This window comes from Cyanistes caeruleus, chromosome 6 (genome assembly GCF_971803275.1).
Source record: "Cyanistes caeruleus chromosome 6, bCyaCae1.hap1.1, whole genome shotgun sequence".
Taxonomy (NCBI): Eukaryota; Metazoa; Chordata; class Aves; order Passeriformes; family Paridae; genus Cyanistes; species Cyanistes caeruleus.
The window spans coordinates 23260157-23275240 of record NC_141706.1 but is presented as its reverse complement, the minus strand read 5'-3'; the positions used below and the strand labels follow the sequence as shown (position 1 = coordinate 23275240).

At 47.4% G+C, this 15084-nt stretch overlaps 1 protein-coding gene across 1 annotated transcript in view; it reads right to left on the bottom strand.

The window, feature by feature from the left end:
* Positions 1 to 15084, bottom strand: part of MUC6 (mucin 6, oligomeric mucus/gel-forming) — a 59208-nt gene that overhangs the window by 6590 nt on the left and 37534 nt on the right. Inside the window, exons 28-43 of the mRNA XM_086895681.1 lie at positions 14917 to 14979; positions 14035 to 14082; positions 12545 to 12721; positions 11208 to 11486; positions 10595 to 10636; positions 10146 to 10379; positions 9409 to 9456; positions 8545 to 8964; positions 7606 to 8025; positions 6701 to 7120; positions 5762 to 6181; positions 4857 to 5276; positions 3918 to 4337; positions 2532 to 2951; positions 1593 to 2012; positions 688 to 1107 (exon numbers count right to left, since the gene is read on the bottom strand). Of these exons, the coding sequence (XP_086751807.1) occupies positions 688 to 1107; positions 1593 to 2012; positions 2532 to 2951; positions 3918 to 4337; positions 4857 to 5276; positions 5762 to 6181; positions 6701 to 7120; positions 7606 to 8025; positions 8545 to 8964; positions 9409 to 9456; positions 10146 to 10379; positions 10595 to 10636; positions 11208 to 11486; positions 12545 to 12721; positions 14035 to 14082; positions 14917 to 14979 (4671 nt within the window). The remainder of the gene's footprint in view (positions 1 to 687; positions 1108 to 1592; positions 2013 to 2531; positions 2952 to 3917; positions 4338 to 4856; positions 5277 to 5761; positions 6182 to 6700; positions 7121 to 7605; positions 8026 to 8544; positions 8965 to 9408; positions 9457 to 10145; positions 10380 to 10594; positions 10637 to 11207; positions 11487 to 12544; positions 12722 to 14034; positions 14083 to 14916; positions 14980 to 15084) is intronic.

The following is a 15084-nucleotide window of genomic DNA, read 5'->3' as shown; positions in this document are numbered from 1 at the left end:
TTAGGCATTGGGATCAAAGTAGAAAAACCAAGAAAACCCACACGTGTCTGGATAGAAAACATTCTTGGAAGTAAAGAAACTAAAGGAAAAGCAAGCCAAAGCCCACCCATGAGATGGCCATGACTTACCTCTTCCTGCCACTGGCCAATATCCACCAGTCTCCAAGCAATGGCTGCTTGGGAGTAACTATCCCACCCAGTCCAACACCACTGTACAGCTCAGCGTGATGTTCTGTGGTAGGCAGTGTCTCCTTGGCCACTGGCCTTGGGCCAGCTGTGCTGGCAGAGTCCCTGATGGACTTGTGACCACCTTATGCCTGCTCCCTGGCTGGCAGAAGGACAAAACATGGGGGGCCCGGGGGCAGAGCTGGCACTCATGAACAATCACCAAAGTACTTGAGTGCTATCAACACTGGCTGGGACCCACATCTAAAATACAACACCGAGAAATCTGCTGGGAAATATAATTAGCTCCATCCAAAGCAGAGCCAGTGCACAGGCCCAGGACTACACTGGTGAACCACGGTGATCAAAAGCAAAGGAATGGAGGAATAAGCAGCCACACAAATGCAAAACTGGGATGTGTTTCCTGAAGGGAACAAAGCAGGTAGGGAGATGGGTAGAGTGACAGAAAAAAGGACAGCTGGAAAGAGAAGGCAGGAGAAGGATGACTAGGACAGAGCCTTACCAGGCGGTGAGGAGCTGAGCCCTGTTGAAGACACAGTTGAGGAGGGAGAAGAAGCAGGAGATGGCAGCATGCTGGTTTTGGCTGTGGTGGGCGCAGAGGACTCTGTGACAGGAGACTCCTTTGCAGCACTGGTTGTTGGGGAAGAGGGCTTGGGCCTCAGGGTTGTAGGTGTAGGCCTGGGGCTGGTGCTTGGAGCTGCTGTGGAGGAGACTGTGGAAGTGGTGGCAGTGGACGGCAGCCGGGTGCTGAGTGGGCTGCTGGGGGCAGGTGGAGAGCTGGGATGTGGAGAGGCTGTTTCCAGAGGGACTTCTGTGGAGACAGAGGTCTTGGAGGTGCTGCTGATGGAGGTGGTGGCCGTGGTCTTGGGTGTGGTCACATGTGGCACAATGTGTGGCACAGTTGAGTGTTCATGGGTAAAGGCTGCCAGGAGGGAAGCACAGGTCAGTTGAGGATGAAGACAAAAAGAGTAGGAAATGGAGGTAGGCAGAGGATTCAGATTGGAGACAGAATCTAAAATTGAATGCCTATGCTGCAGTGAGTATTTCCAGGAAAAAAGGAGCCCTGGTATTGTGTGTCTTCTCTACACGTCACTGTCTAATTCCTGTCCTAAAAAGGGAGGAAATGGATGCAGTAGCTTCCAACAGGCAAGATCCAGCTACCTCAACCCTGTGTGGATATGAAGGTCTCATAAGGACAGTATCCTTTAGTACAGGCAGGCTCCATGGGAAAGATCAGTGCCCCAGAGATATAAGAATGTAAGACCATACCAGTGTTCCAAACCAAAAAGAATGGGGAATGGAGAGTAAATTAGAAGAAAATGTTCAAGTGGCCTGCACTGCTGAAAAGTGAAAAAGAGAAAAGGGAGAGAAGGCAGAAGCAGCAGGATTGGTAAGAGGGAGCCTTACCAGGCGGTGAGGAGCTGAGCCCTGTTGAAGACACAGTTGAGGAGGGAGAAGAAGCAGGAGATGGCAGCATGCTGGTTTTGGCTGTGGTGGGCACAGAGGACTCTGTGACAGGAGACTCCTTTGCAGCACTGGTTGTTGGGGAAGAGGGCTTGGGCCTCAGGGTTGTAGGTGTAGGCCTGGGGCTGGTGCTTGGAGCCGCTGTGGAGGAGACTGTGGAAGTGGTGGCAGTGGACGGCAGCCGGGTGCTGAGTGGGCTGCTGGGGGCAGGTGGAGAGCTGGGATGTGGAGAGGCTGTTTCCAGAGGGACTTCTGTGGAGACAGAGGTCTTGGAGGTGCTGCTGATGGAGGTGGTGGCTGTGGTCCTCTCTGTGGTCACAGGTGTCACAGCGTGTGGCATGGTCAACATTTTATGGGTGAAGGCTGTCAGGAAGAAAGCCGAGATCAGTTGAGTCGAGGACAAGAAAAAAAGAAATGTGTATGGTCAGAGGTTTAGATTGGGGATATAAACAAAAATGGCAATGCTGTGCTGCACTGAGTATTCCTGGGAAAAAGGGAACACTTTTCCTGTTGGTCCAGCCTATAAGATGTTGTGTGGTTTTGTTCAGAAAAAGGCGGGAAATGGGTATCATGCCTTCCAACAGGCAAGATCCCACTACCTCTTCCTGGAAGAGGACCCTGTGTGGATATGCACATGTTCCTTCAAGGAACAGGCAGAGCTTAAGGACAGTCCTCTCTGAAATTGCCAGGCCAGGCTACATGGCACAGAGCAGAGCCCTGGGGCCATAACAAAGTAAGGCCATACCAGTGTTCCAATGCGGAAACAAAGGGGATGGAGAGCAAAAACTAAAACAACTCTGCAAGGAACATGTGTGGCTGGAAAGAACAAGTGGAAAAAGTTGAGCAGGGAGAAGTAGCAGGATTGGTAAGAGGGAGCCTTACCAGGTGGTGAAGAGCTGAGCCCTGTTGAGGACACAGTTGAGGAGGGAGAAGAAGCAGGAGATGGCAGCATGCTGGTTTTGGCTGTGGTGGGCACAGAGGACTCTGTGACAGGAGACTCCTTTGCAGCACTGGTTGTTGGGGAAGAGGGCTTGGGCCTCAGGGTTGTAGGTGTAGGCCTGGGGCTGGTGCTTGGAGCTGCTGTGGAGGAGACTGTGGAAGTGGTGGCAGTGGACGGCAGCCGGGTGCTGAGTGGGCTGCTGGGGGCAGGTGGAGAGCTGGGATGTGGAGAGGCTGTTTCCAGAGGGACTTCTGTGGAGACAGAGGTCTTGGAGGTGCTGCTGATGGAGGTGGTGGCTGTGGTCCTCTCTGTGGTCACAGGTGTCACAGCGGTTGACACCACCAACATTTTATGGGTGAAGGCTGCCAGGAGGGAAGCACAGGTTAGTTGAGGATCAGGGCAGGAGGGCAAAGCAAAGAGATGGGCACAAGAATTGTGTTATATTGTTTGGGGGGGAAATCGAGCCTTTTGTTGCACTGAATTTTTCTGGGAAAGAGCAAAGATCTGACATTTTGCTTATTCATTTAGCCTCCACATCCTTCCTAGACACTGTAAGATCCAATACTTGCCTGTTGATGATGAGTGAACCTGTCGGGATGTGAAGTGTCTACCCTTGCAGTCACTCACTTGCTTCCTGCTCTTTAGGCATTGGGATCAAAGTAGAAAAACCAAGAAAACCCACACGTGTCTGGATAGAAAACATTCTTGGAAGTAAAGAAACTAAAGGAAAAGCAAGCCAAAGCCCACCCATGAGATGGCCATGACTTACCTCTTCCTGCCACTGGCCAATATCCACCAGTCTCCAAGCAATGGCTGCTTGGGAGTAACTATCCCACCCAGTCCAACACCACTGTACAGCTCAGCGTGATGTTCTGTGGTAGGCAGTGTCTCCTTGGCCACTGGCCTTGGGCCAGCTGTGCTGGCAGAGTCCCTGATGGACTTGTGACCACCTTATGCCTGCTCCCTGGCTGGCAGAAGGACAAAACATGGGGGGCCCGGGGGCAGAGCTGGCACTCATGAACAATCACCAAAGTACTTGAGTGCTATCAACACTGGCTGGGACCCACATCTAAAATACAACACCAAGAAATCTGCTGGGAAATATAATTAGCTCCATCCAAAGCAGAGCCAGTGCACAGGCCCAGGACTACACTGGTGAACCACGGTGATCAAAAGCAAAGGAATGGAGGAATAAGCAGCCACACAAATGCAAAACTGGGATGTGTTTCCTGAAGGGAACAAAGCAGGTAGGGAGAAGGGTAGAGTGACAGAAAAAAGGACAGCTGGAAAGAGAAGGCAGGAGAAGGATGACTAGGACAGAGCCTTACCAGGCGGTGAGGAGCTGAGCCCTGTTGAAGACACAGTTGAGGAGGGAGAAGAAGCAGGAGATGGCAGCATGCTGGTTTTGGCTGTGGTGGGCGCAGAGGACTCTGTGACAGGAGACTCCTTTGCAGCACTGGTTGTTGGGGAAGAGGGCTTGGGCCTCAGGGTTGTAGGTGTAGGCCTGGGGCTGGTGCTTGGAGCTGCTGTGGAGGAGACTGTGGAAGTGGTGGCAGTGGACGGCAGCCGGGTGCTGAGTGGGCTGCTGGGGGCAGGTGGAGAGCTGAGATGTGGAGAGGCTGTTTCCAGAGGGACTTCTGTGGAGACAGAGGTCTTGGAGGTGCTGCTGATGGAGGTGGTGGCTGTGGTCCTCTCTGTGGTCACAGGTGTCACAGCGTGTGGCATGGTCAACATTTTATGGGTGAAGGCTGTCAGGAAGAAAGCAGAGATCAGTTGAGTCGAGGACAAGAAAAAAAGAAATGTGTATGGTCAGAGGTTTAGATTGGGGATATAAACAAAAATGGCAATGCTGTGCTGCACTTAGTATTCCTGGGAAAAAGGGAACACTTTTCCTGTAGGTCCAGCCTATAAGATGTTGTGTGGTTTTGTTCAGAAAAAGGCGGGAAATGGATATCATGCCTTCCAACAGGCAAGATCCCACTACCTCTTCCTGGAAGAGGACCCTGTGTGGATATGCACATGTTCCTTCAAGGAACAGGCAGAGCTTAAGGACAGTCCTCTCTGAAATTGCCAGGCCAGGCTACATGGCACAGAGCAGAGCCCTGGGGCCATAACAAAGTAAGGCCATACCAGTGTTCCAATACGGAAACAAAGGGGATGGAGAGCAAAAACTAAAACAACTCTGCAAGGAACATGTGTGGCTGGAAAGAACAAGTGGAAAAAGTTGAGCAGGGAGAAGTAGCAGGATTGGTAAGAGGGAGCCTTACCAGGTGGTGAAGAGCTGAGCCCTGTTGAGGACACAGTTGAGGAGGGAGAAGAAGCAGGAGATGGCAGCATGCTGGTTTTGGCTGTGGTGGGCACAGAGGACTCTGTGACAGGAGACTCCTTTGCAGCACTGGTTGTTGGGGAAGAGGGCTTGGGCCTCAGGGTTGTAGGTGTAGGCCTGGGGCTGGTGCTTGGAGCTGCTGTGGAGGAGACTGTGGAAGTGGTGGCAGTGGACGGCAGCCGGGTGCTGAGTGGGCTGCTGGGGGCAGGTGGAGAGCTGGGATGTGGAGAGGCTGTTTCCAGAGGGACTTCTGTGGAGACAGAGGTCTTGGAGGTGCTGCTGATGGAGGTGGTGGCCGTGGTCTTGGGTGTGGTCACATGTGGCACAATGTGTGGCACAGTTGAGTGTTCATGGGTAAAGGCTGCCAGGAGGGAAGCACAGGTCAGTTGAGGATGAAGACAAAAAGAGTAGGAAATGGAGGTAGGCAGAGGATTCAGATTGGAGACAGAATCTAAAATTGAATGCCTATGCTGCAGTGAGTATTTCCAGGAAAAAAGGAGCCCTGGTATTGTGTGTCTTCTCTACACGCCACTGTCTAATTCCTGTCCTAAAAAGGGAGGAAATGGATGCAGTAGCTTCCAACAGGCAAGATCCAGCTACCTCAACCCTGTGTGGATATGAAGGTCTCATAAGGACAGTATCCTTTAGTACAGGCAGGCTCCATGGGAAAGATCAGTGCCCCAGAGATATAAGAATGTAAGACCATACCAGTGTTCCAAACGAAAAAGAAGGGGGAATGGAGAGTAAATTTGAAGAAAATGTTCAAGTGGCCTGCATTGCTGGAAATGAAAAAGGAGAAAAGGGAGAGAAGGCAGAAGCAGCAGGACAGGTAAGAGGGAGCCTTACCAGGCGGTGAAGAGCTGAGCCCTGTTGAAGACACAGTTGAGGAGGGAGAAGAAGCAGGAGATGGCAGCATGCTGGTTTTGGCTGTGGTGGGCGCAGAGGACTCTGTGACAGGAGACTCCTTTGCAGCACTGGTTGTTGGGGAAGAGGGCTTGGGCCTCAGGGTTGTAGGTGTAGGCCTGGGGCTGGTGCTTGGAGCTGCTGTGGAGGAGACTGTGGAAGTGGTGGCAGTGGACGGCAGCCGGGTGCTGAGTGGGCTGCTGGGGGCAGGTGGAGAGCTGAGATGTGGAGAGGCTGTTTCCAGAGGGACTTCTGTGGAGACAGAGGTCTTGGAGGTGCTGCTGATGGAGGTGGTGGCTGTGGTCCTCTCTGTGGTCACAGGTGTCACAGCGTGTGGCATGGTCAACATTTTATGGGTGAAGGCTGTCAGGAAGAAAGCAGAGATCAGTTGAGTCGAGGACAAGAAAAAAAGAAATGTGTATGGTCAGAGGTTTAGATTGGGGATATAAACAAAAATGGCAATGCTGTGCTGCACTTAGTATTCCTGGGAAAAAGGGAACACTTTTCCTGTAGGTCCAGCCTATAAGATGTTGTGTGGTTTTGTTCAGAAAAAGGCGGGAAATGGATATCATGCCTTCCAACAGGCAAGATCCCACTACCTCTTCCTGGAAGAGGACCCTGTGTGGATATGCACATGTTCCTTCAAGGAACAGGCAGAGCTTAAGGACAGTCCTCTCTGAAATTGCCAGGCCAGGCTACATGGCACAGAGCAGAGCCCTGGGGCCATAACAAAGTAAGGCCATACCAGTGTTCCAATACGGAAACAAAGGGGATGGAGAGCAAAAACTAAAACAACTCTGCAAGGAACATGTGTGGCTGGAAAGAACAAGTGGAAAAAGTTGAGCAGGGAGAAGTAGCAGGATTGGTAAGAGGGAGCCTTACCAGGTGGTGAAGAGCTGAGCCCTGTTGAGGACACAGTTGAGGAGGGAGAAGAAGCAGGAGATGGCAGCATGCTGGTTTTGGCTGTGGTGGGCACAGAGGACTCTGTGACAGGAGACTCCTTTGCAGCACTGGTTGTTGGGGAAGAGGGCTTGGGCCTCAGGGTTGTAGGTGTAGGCCTGGGGCTGGTGCTTGGAGCTGCTGTGGAGGAGACTGTGGAAGTGGTGGCAGTGGACGGCAGCCGGGTGCTGAGTGGGCTGCTGGGGGCAGGTGGAGAGCTGGGATGTGGAGAGGCTGTTTCCAGAGGGACTTCTGTGGAGACAGAGGTCTTGGAGGTGCTGCTGATGGAGGTGGTGGCCGTGGTCTTGGGTGTGGTCACATGTGGCACAATGTGTGGCACAGTTGAGTGTTCATGGGTAAAGGCTGCCAGGAGGGAAGCACAGGTCAGTTGAGGATGAAGACAAAAAGAGTAGGAAATGGAGGTAGGCAGAGGATTCAGATTGGAGACAGAATCTAAAATTGAATGCCTATGCTGCAGTGAGTATTTCCAGGAAAAAAGGAGCCCTGGTATTGTGTGTCTTCTCTACACGCCACTGTCTAATTCCTGTCCTAAAAAGGGAGGAAATGGATGCAGTAGCTTCCAACAGGCAAGATCCAGCTACCTCAACCCTGTGTGGATATGAAGGTCTCATAAGGACAGTATCCTTTAGTACAGGCAGGCTCCATGGGAAAGATCAGTGCCCCAGAGATATAAGAATGTAAGACCATACCAGTGTTCCAAACGAAAAAGAAGGGGGAATGGAGAGTAAATTTGAAGAAAATGTTCAAGTGGCCTGCATTGCTGGAAATGAAAAAGGAGAAAAGGGAGAGAAGGCAGAAGCAGCAGGACAGGTAAGAGGGAGCCTTACCAGGCGGTGAAGAGCTGAGCCCTGTTGAAGACACAGTTGAGGAGGGAGAAGAAGCAGGAGATGGCAGCATGCTGGTTTTGGCTGTGGTGGGCGCAGAGGACTCTGTGACATGAGACTCCTTTGCAGCACTGGTTGTTGGGGAAGAGGGCTTGGGCCTCAGGGTTGTAGGTGTAGGCCTGGGGCTGGTGCTTGGAGCTGCTGTGGAGGAGACTGTGGAAGTGGTGGCAGTGGACGGCAGCCGGGTGCTGAGTGGGCTGCTGGGGGCAGGTGGAGAGCTGGGATGTGGAGAGGCTGTTTCCAGAGGGACTTCTGTGGAGACAGAGGTCTTGGAGGTGCTGCTGATGGAGGTGGTGGCTGTGGTCCTCTCTGTGGTCACAGGTGTCACAGCGTGTGGCATGGTCAACATTTTATGGGTGAAGGCTGTCAGGAAGAAAGCAGAGATCAGTTGAGTCGAGGACAAGAAAAAAAGAAATGTGTATGGTCAGAGGTTTAGATTGGGGATATAAACAAAAATGGCAATGCTGTGCTGCACTGAGTATTCCTGGGAAAAAGGGAACACTTTTCCTGTAGGTCCAGCCTATAAGATGTTGTGTGGTTTTGTTCAGAAAAAGGCGGGAAATGGGTATCATGCCTTCCAACAGGCAAGATCCCACTACATCTTCCTGGAAGAGGACCCTGTGTGGATATGCACATGTTCCTTCAAGGAACAGGCAGAGCTTAAGGACAGTCCTCTCTGAGATTGCCAGGCCAGGCTACATGGCACAGAGCAGAGCCCTGGGGCCATAACAAAGTAAGGCCATACCAGTGTTCCAATGCGGAAACAAAGGGGATGGAGAGCAAAAACTAAAACAACTCTGCAAGGAACATGTGTGGCTGGAAAGAACAAGTGGAAAAAGTTGAGCAGGGAGAAGTAGCAGGATTGGTAAGAGGGAGCCTTACCAGGTGGTGAAGAGCTGAGCCCTGTTGAGGACACAGTTGAGGAGGGAGAAGAAGCAGGAGATGGCAGCATGCTGGTTTTGGCTGTGGTGGGCACAGAGGACTCTGTGACAGGAGACTCCTTTGCAGCACTGGTTGTTGGGGAAGAGGGCTTGGGCCTCAGGGTTGTAGGTGTAGGCCTGGGGCTGGTGCTTGGAGCTGCTGTGGAGGAGACTGTGGAAGTGGTGGCAGTGGACGGCAGCCGGGTGCTGAGTGGGCTGCTGGGGGCAGGTGGAGAGCTGGGATGTGGAGAGGCTGTTTCCAGAGGGACTTCTGTGGAGACAGAGGTCTTGGAGGTGCTGCTGATGGAGGTGGTGGCCGTGGTCTTGGGTGTGGTCACATGTGGCACAATGTGTGGCACAGTTGAGTGTTCATGGGTGAAGGCTGCCAGGAGGGAAGCACAGGTCAGTTTCATGTTGCTGGCTTATGGGAAGTTGGGTGTTGGTGGCTCTTCTGTTTTTGAGGTCTTGTGCTCAGTTATAGGCTAGGATGGGAGACCTAGTTCCTACTACATCTGGTTGGTTTTGAGTTTTCTGTTTTTCATTTAATAAAGGTGTCCATTATCCTAAATATGTTCCATCCTTTCCTGCTTCTCTTTTGGAAGCGCTTGCTGTTGACCATTTTGAAGACAGACCTCTAGCAAATTATCTCATCTCCTTCTTCCCAGAACAGTTGAGTGGGGAAGAGGTAGCACTTGTTTACTGGTAGTTTAAACTTGGCTTAGTTCAGACTCCTGTGGGAGCGACCCAAGGGAGGCCCATGGCTCTTGAAAGGATATGGATGCATTGGCCACGGATGACTTATCTCTTTCATGACCAGAGCACTCACCTGTTACTACTTTAGTAGTTGGTGTCTTAGCTCTGGTTGGCTCCCTTGCTACAAAGAAAGGGATGAGAGAAAAGAATGATTGAGTCTTGGGAAGGATTCTAGGCAAAGCCTGTTTTGGCATCTCCCTAAAGGAGGATCACTAAGCCAACTGTGGCACATGAGTTGAAAGATCTTTAGCCTGGACTTGAGTGTACACTTTCTTGCCCACCCTCCACTGGTGACTTTTGTACTCAGGGTCAGCATTTGTCCATGAGGTCATATTTGTTGAAATGCACTTTTCATGGGTGTGCCAGGGCTTAGGCATCCTTTGGCTGGAGATAATGCCTTGGGTTATGCCTCTCACTCAAAACTGTCCTGAGCTGTAAACTGGAGATGTGTTTCCAGTTTCCCTGCTTGTTGTTCACCCCTGCCCCAGTGTGCATTCTCAGGGCAGCACAGTAAGAAGAGGGAGGTATTTCAGCCTGTGTCTGGTAGCTGTAGAGCAGGAGCTCATGGATGCCTGAACCCTCATAGAGGCCTATGCTCCAGAGCCAAAGCCCTGAAATCACAGGGAGGAGGATACAATCAGGGTCATGTGCGGGTCAAGCCTGCTGGACTTGCTGGTGTCCCATGGCAATAGCAGGGAGAACTGAGAATGAACCAAAACGGAGGCCTTTGTGGGACGTGCTGCTTAGGAGAGAAGGGTGGGAGCTGGAAGAAGCAGGTAGAACAGCAGGAAAGGCAGGAGGGAGCCTTACCAGGATATGATGTTTTGAGCTGGGTTGAGGAGAGGGAAGAAGCAGATGAAGTGGAGGTGACAGACAAAGAGCTGGAGCTTGGAAATGTCCTTGTCAGCGGGACTTCTGGGCTGGTGGCAGGGCCAGTCTCTCCTGGGACAGAGGTGCTCCTGGTGGATGGGGCAGGGGTGGTCTGTGTCTGTGTGACGAGGTGCTGCACAGGCTGTGTCAACGTTGGTCTTATGTGGGTGACAACTACAGAGAGAAAAGCACAAGTTGATTGAGGGTGGGTCTGAAGGGTGCCTCTGACAATTTGACACTCCCTGCCTTTTTCTGAAGCTCCTGAGGAAAGAAGAGCCTTGTTTCCCTTCCCAGGCATTCCAAACTGGGCAAGACCATCATCTGTAAAAGCTAGGGTAAGTGAAGCAGAGTCTTAGGCCGAGGGCATCTCTCTAGTCCCTTTTACTCACCTTCTGGGTAGTGCAGAGTGGTTGCTTCAGTTCCTTCACTCTCTGTGATGAAAGAATGAATATTAGTAATGGTTTGGATCTGGTGAGGTTCCTAGAGGAAGCTGTAATTGCTTGCACAAGAAGACATAGATGTATGCACCCCAAAAGTACTTTGTGAGAGACCTGGATTTGGGAAAGAGTGTACAGCTGCCCTCCCACTACAGTAGACTTTGCACCACACAATGTCCCAGCCTGTCAGTTGCTAATGTAGTAATTCATATTGCCATAGAGCCTCATAGGAGACCAACCTTGTTTGTATATTGAGTGTCAGACATTCAAAAAGGTTAGTATTTTTTGGGGGGGTATTTCTTACAATGGGTAGGGGGAATACATAGTCTGGTCTGTGAGGTTTCAAGAATTTGCTTTGAAGCATAGAGAGATTTTGTCTAAATTCGGGTGAAGTGTTGGAAGAGAAATGTTAGCTTTAACAACATCTTTGGATATCAGATGCTTGCTTTGCAATGTTAAGACCACTAGTACTAAGAATTGGGTTGTTTTTTTTCATAAGGGGTATATTGACATATGTCTTGTGAGTGATGGCTTCACCTGACAGATATAAGAAAGTGCTATTTACCTGCTGTTGTTAGTTTAGGCTGGCTGAAAGTTGTGCTGTGAGTTGTGGTTTGAGTAGACATTGAGGACATTGCTGTTTCCTTTTTGGTGGTGGTCTTGAAGGGAGGTGAGGTGACCCCTACTCGTTCTGTCTCTGTTGAAGCAGCAGTTGACGAGGCAGAAGGTGATGAGGGAACAGACTTTGGTGCAGTGGCTATGGTTCTTTTCATTGAGGTAGTTATGGAAGGGGTAGTGATGGTTGTAGTCATGTTTGGTGTGGTAAAAATTGATGTTGTATGTTCTTTTGGAGTAAAGGTAAAAATATAATGTAAGTAACCAATTAATAGAAAAACTAAAACCAGATAACTTATAAATAAGTTATTCATATTTTAGATATTTTTATTTTTTTTCAATATTTTCAGTATGACTGTTGTATTCATGTTCTCATAAGCTTACCAAATATTTATATACTTATATTTGTTTTCTATTGTCTCATGTCTGTCTTTGTTCTGATTTTGCGTATTTTCCTGTATTAGATTTAATGTAATTTTTATAAGTAGTTAGCTTTGTTGTCACTTTGGCTAAAGCCTGTATGGGCTTTGTCCTTTGGCTTTTGTTATGTTCTAAATCAGCCACACCTGCAGCTTTCTGCAATTTATACTGAAAAGCTAAATAACATCATACTACAGACTCTCTTTGCCTCAGTGCACAAATCATCTGTCACAATGTCAGTTTTCACGTGTTTGACTCCTTTGGGACCTATTTTTACCTCTGCTTTCCGTGACAATCATGGTCCAAGATGGTTTATTAGTTGAAGTGCACGTTGGTATGAGGCTAAACAAGGCTCCACAAGCCACAGAATCAGAGAGTAATTTATTCTGGCAGAGTCATTGTCCAGAGAACAGGACTTTAGAAGCCTAGACAAAGCTGCTGTACTGATACCTGTGTGATTCTGCTTTGGGGCTTGCTTAATTATTCAGTCAATAGATTGGGTGCTCCTTGAACTCCATAAATGAACCAGTGGAAAAGAGGCTGAAGCTGAGCTAATAAACCCAACTGGAGATGGGCTTGCTCAGTGCTTGTAGAACTTCTAATTGTGTTTCTCAGATGAGTCACTTTTTAGTTGCATTTTTAACTTAATGCCTACATCCTTTATATTTTCATGCACTTTCAATCTACACTTCTGAGCATGTCTTGTTTACAAACTCCCTTCTGGAAGCCTGCTTTGCCTGCTTCATGATTTGGAGTCTAATGCTTGGATGTTGTATGAATTTGAAATGCATTCCTAGGAATGGTATCTCAACAATGTACAGCAAGTTTAGCGTAATTTATTTTAGACAATAACACCAAAAAACCTACCAGTTGTTGACTTTATCGTGACAAGAGGTTGTGAGGGTGAAGTTCTTGGAACTGTAATTTTTGCAGTTATTGTTGGATTTGTAGTCTCAGGTGATACAGCTGTTGCAGAAGTACTAGGTACTGTTGGTAAGGTGCTTGTGGTAGAGCTCCTTGTTACTTTAGGCTGCACTGTTGTTACTAAGAGAAAAAAAATCAAAACAAAAAGATAAGAAATAGTCCTCAATAATCTATTGATAACGTATCTATAGAAATGGAATTTTTCTGAAGTGAAACCAGGGTTTTTATAGCTATTAGCAGTAGCTAATAAAACCCATTAAAACTATTAAAACCCATTACCTTTTAGATTAAACCTTGAAGAGCTGGTATCCATTGCTTCCTTTGCTATTATGTGCAGTGAATACATTAGACAGATATTCTTGGAGATATTTTATACCTTTTTCTTCACTTTAAAGTGAATTTGGCATAAATACTTGTTCAAATCAGCAGAGATAGAACAATATTCCAATCTTATATCAAATAATATTCATAATTTCATTATTCACACAACCCACAGTTCAAAGTTTTCTAATACCATCTGTCTTCAGGGAAATTAATGGAATTTCTAACAAATTTAAGATCATCATGTGTAGATTCCTTTCCTGTATCAGGCTACAGGGATTTTGAATAGTCAGTCACACACTTCCATCAAGACTTTTTTCAATTGTTGAAGTGTTATATGGCCAATCCGTAGTAAGAGAGGACATGAATTGTTGTGAGATCCTTTTCATCATAGAATGACTCAGGTTGGCACAAACCATTAAAGATAATCTAATCCACTCCCTCTGCAATGAGTGGGGATATCTTCAAGTAGATCAGGCTACTCAAAGGCCTCTCCAGCCTGAGCTGAATGCTTCCAGGTAAAGGGATTCAACAGTTTCTCCAGACAACATCTTCCAGTGCTTTGCCAGCCTCATCATAATCAATTTCTTCCTTGTATCTAGTCTGAATATATTCTCTTCTGATTTAAAACCATTACCCCTTGTTCCATCACAACAGGCCCTACTTAAAAAGTCTGTCCCCATCTTTCTTATAAGCCCCATCTGAGTATTGAAAAGCCACGAAGATGTCTCCATGGAGCCTTCTCCTCCCCAGGCTGAACAACCCCAGATCTCAGAATTTTCTCACAGGAGAGTTGTTCCATCCCTCTAGTCATTTTTGTGGCCCTCCTCTGTCTTTCTTGAATTAAAGACTGCAGAGCTGGATAAAGCATTCCAAGCAGGCTCTCATCAGAGCAGAGGAGCACAGTGCCCTCCCTTGACCTGCTGGCCACACAGCTTTTGATGCAGCCCAGGATATTATGGTACCAGGGTATTTTTCATCATTTCACCTCATGCATGTGCAACTGATAATGCTGCTATATCACACAGAAAAGGGCATTACTGATTTCATAAATATATCAGGACATAATATCAGTGTGTAAGTTACACAGTTGGTCAACTGTGTAAACTAACCTGGTGAAGGTGAAGATGGTTCCGGTGTGGTGGTAACATTTACTTGTCCTGTTACATAAAGGCAAAACAGGTTAAATTTGTGAACAGGAGCATATTAAAATATCCCAGATAAGGCAGATCTCATTGGATTGGATTCCAAGAATTGGGCTAATTAATGAGGTATTCCTGAAATTATTTAATGTTACATATTTCAAATATGTAATACTTGAAAAATATAATAAAAAATTCAGTAGTCAAATTCACATCAAAGGACTTAAGTACAAATAAATCAATACATCTCATTATTATAATGAACATCAATAAGTTTTTCCCATTTTTATTATGACTTTTATGGCTAAGGGCCCCTCAGTTTTCAGGGATAGTGGACCATGGTTTTGTATATAACAGAGATCACTAGCTGAGATCCTGGTTACACAAGACAGAATTTTGTAATAAGCACTTTGTTCTTAAGGATTTTTTTACATCTGCATGAAAATTCAACCTGTCAAGCTAGAGTCTATCCAAAACATTATTCAATAAGATAAGGTTTCATGGAAATAAGACATATGGTAATAAATCTCAAGTTAATTAAAAAAAAAATCTCTAAAAAGATATGTACTGAGTCCAGTAGCTAAATCTACTCTTCTGCTACATGTTCCCTTTTCCTGTGAAATGTGTTGAATACCTCTGAGACTCACAGCTCTGCTGAGCCTATGCCTGACACAGACTAGAACACCAATATTTTATTTTACAAGCAGTATAGTAATGGGTTTATTTTGAAAGGAAGTTATGTTTAGATGAATACTCATTTATGGAGAGATACTAGAAAAATATCTTCTGTGAGTCTGTGCAAATGTTATAGTATGGCGTTCAAGTTACTGTGGAAAAAGAAATACTGCTTACCACATGGCATGCACCTTTCCTCTTCATGGTCAAAGTATTCATCATGAGAGCAGTTGTAACAGCCTGAAGAAAGGGGAAGAGAAGTCTGTTTTACATTTCTCATTTACACTATTTATAATTGAATATATTACACTTATGTTATTAAAAATAGTATAAATTGCAACATCA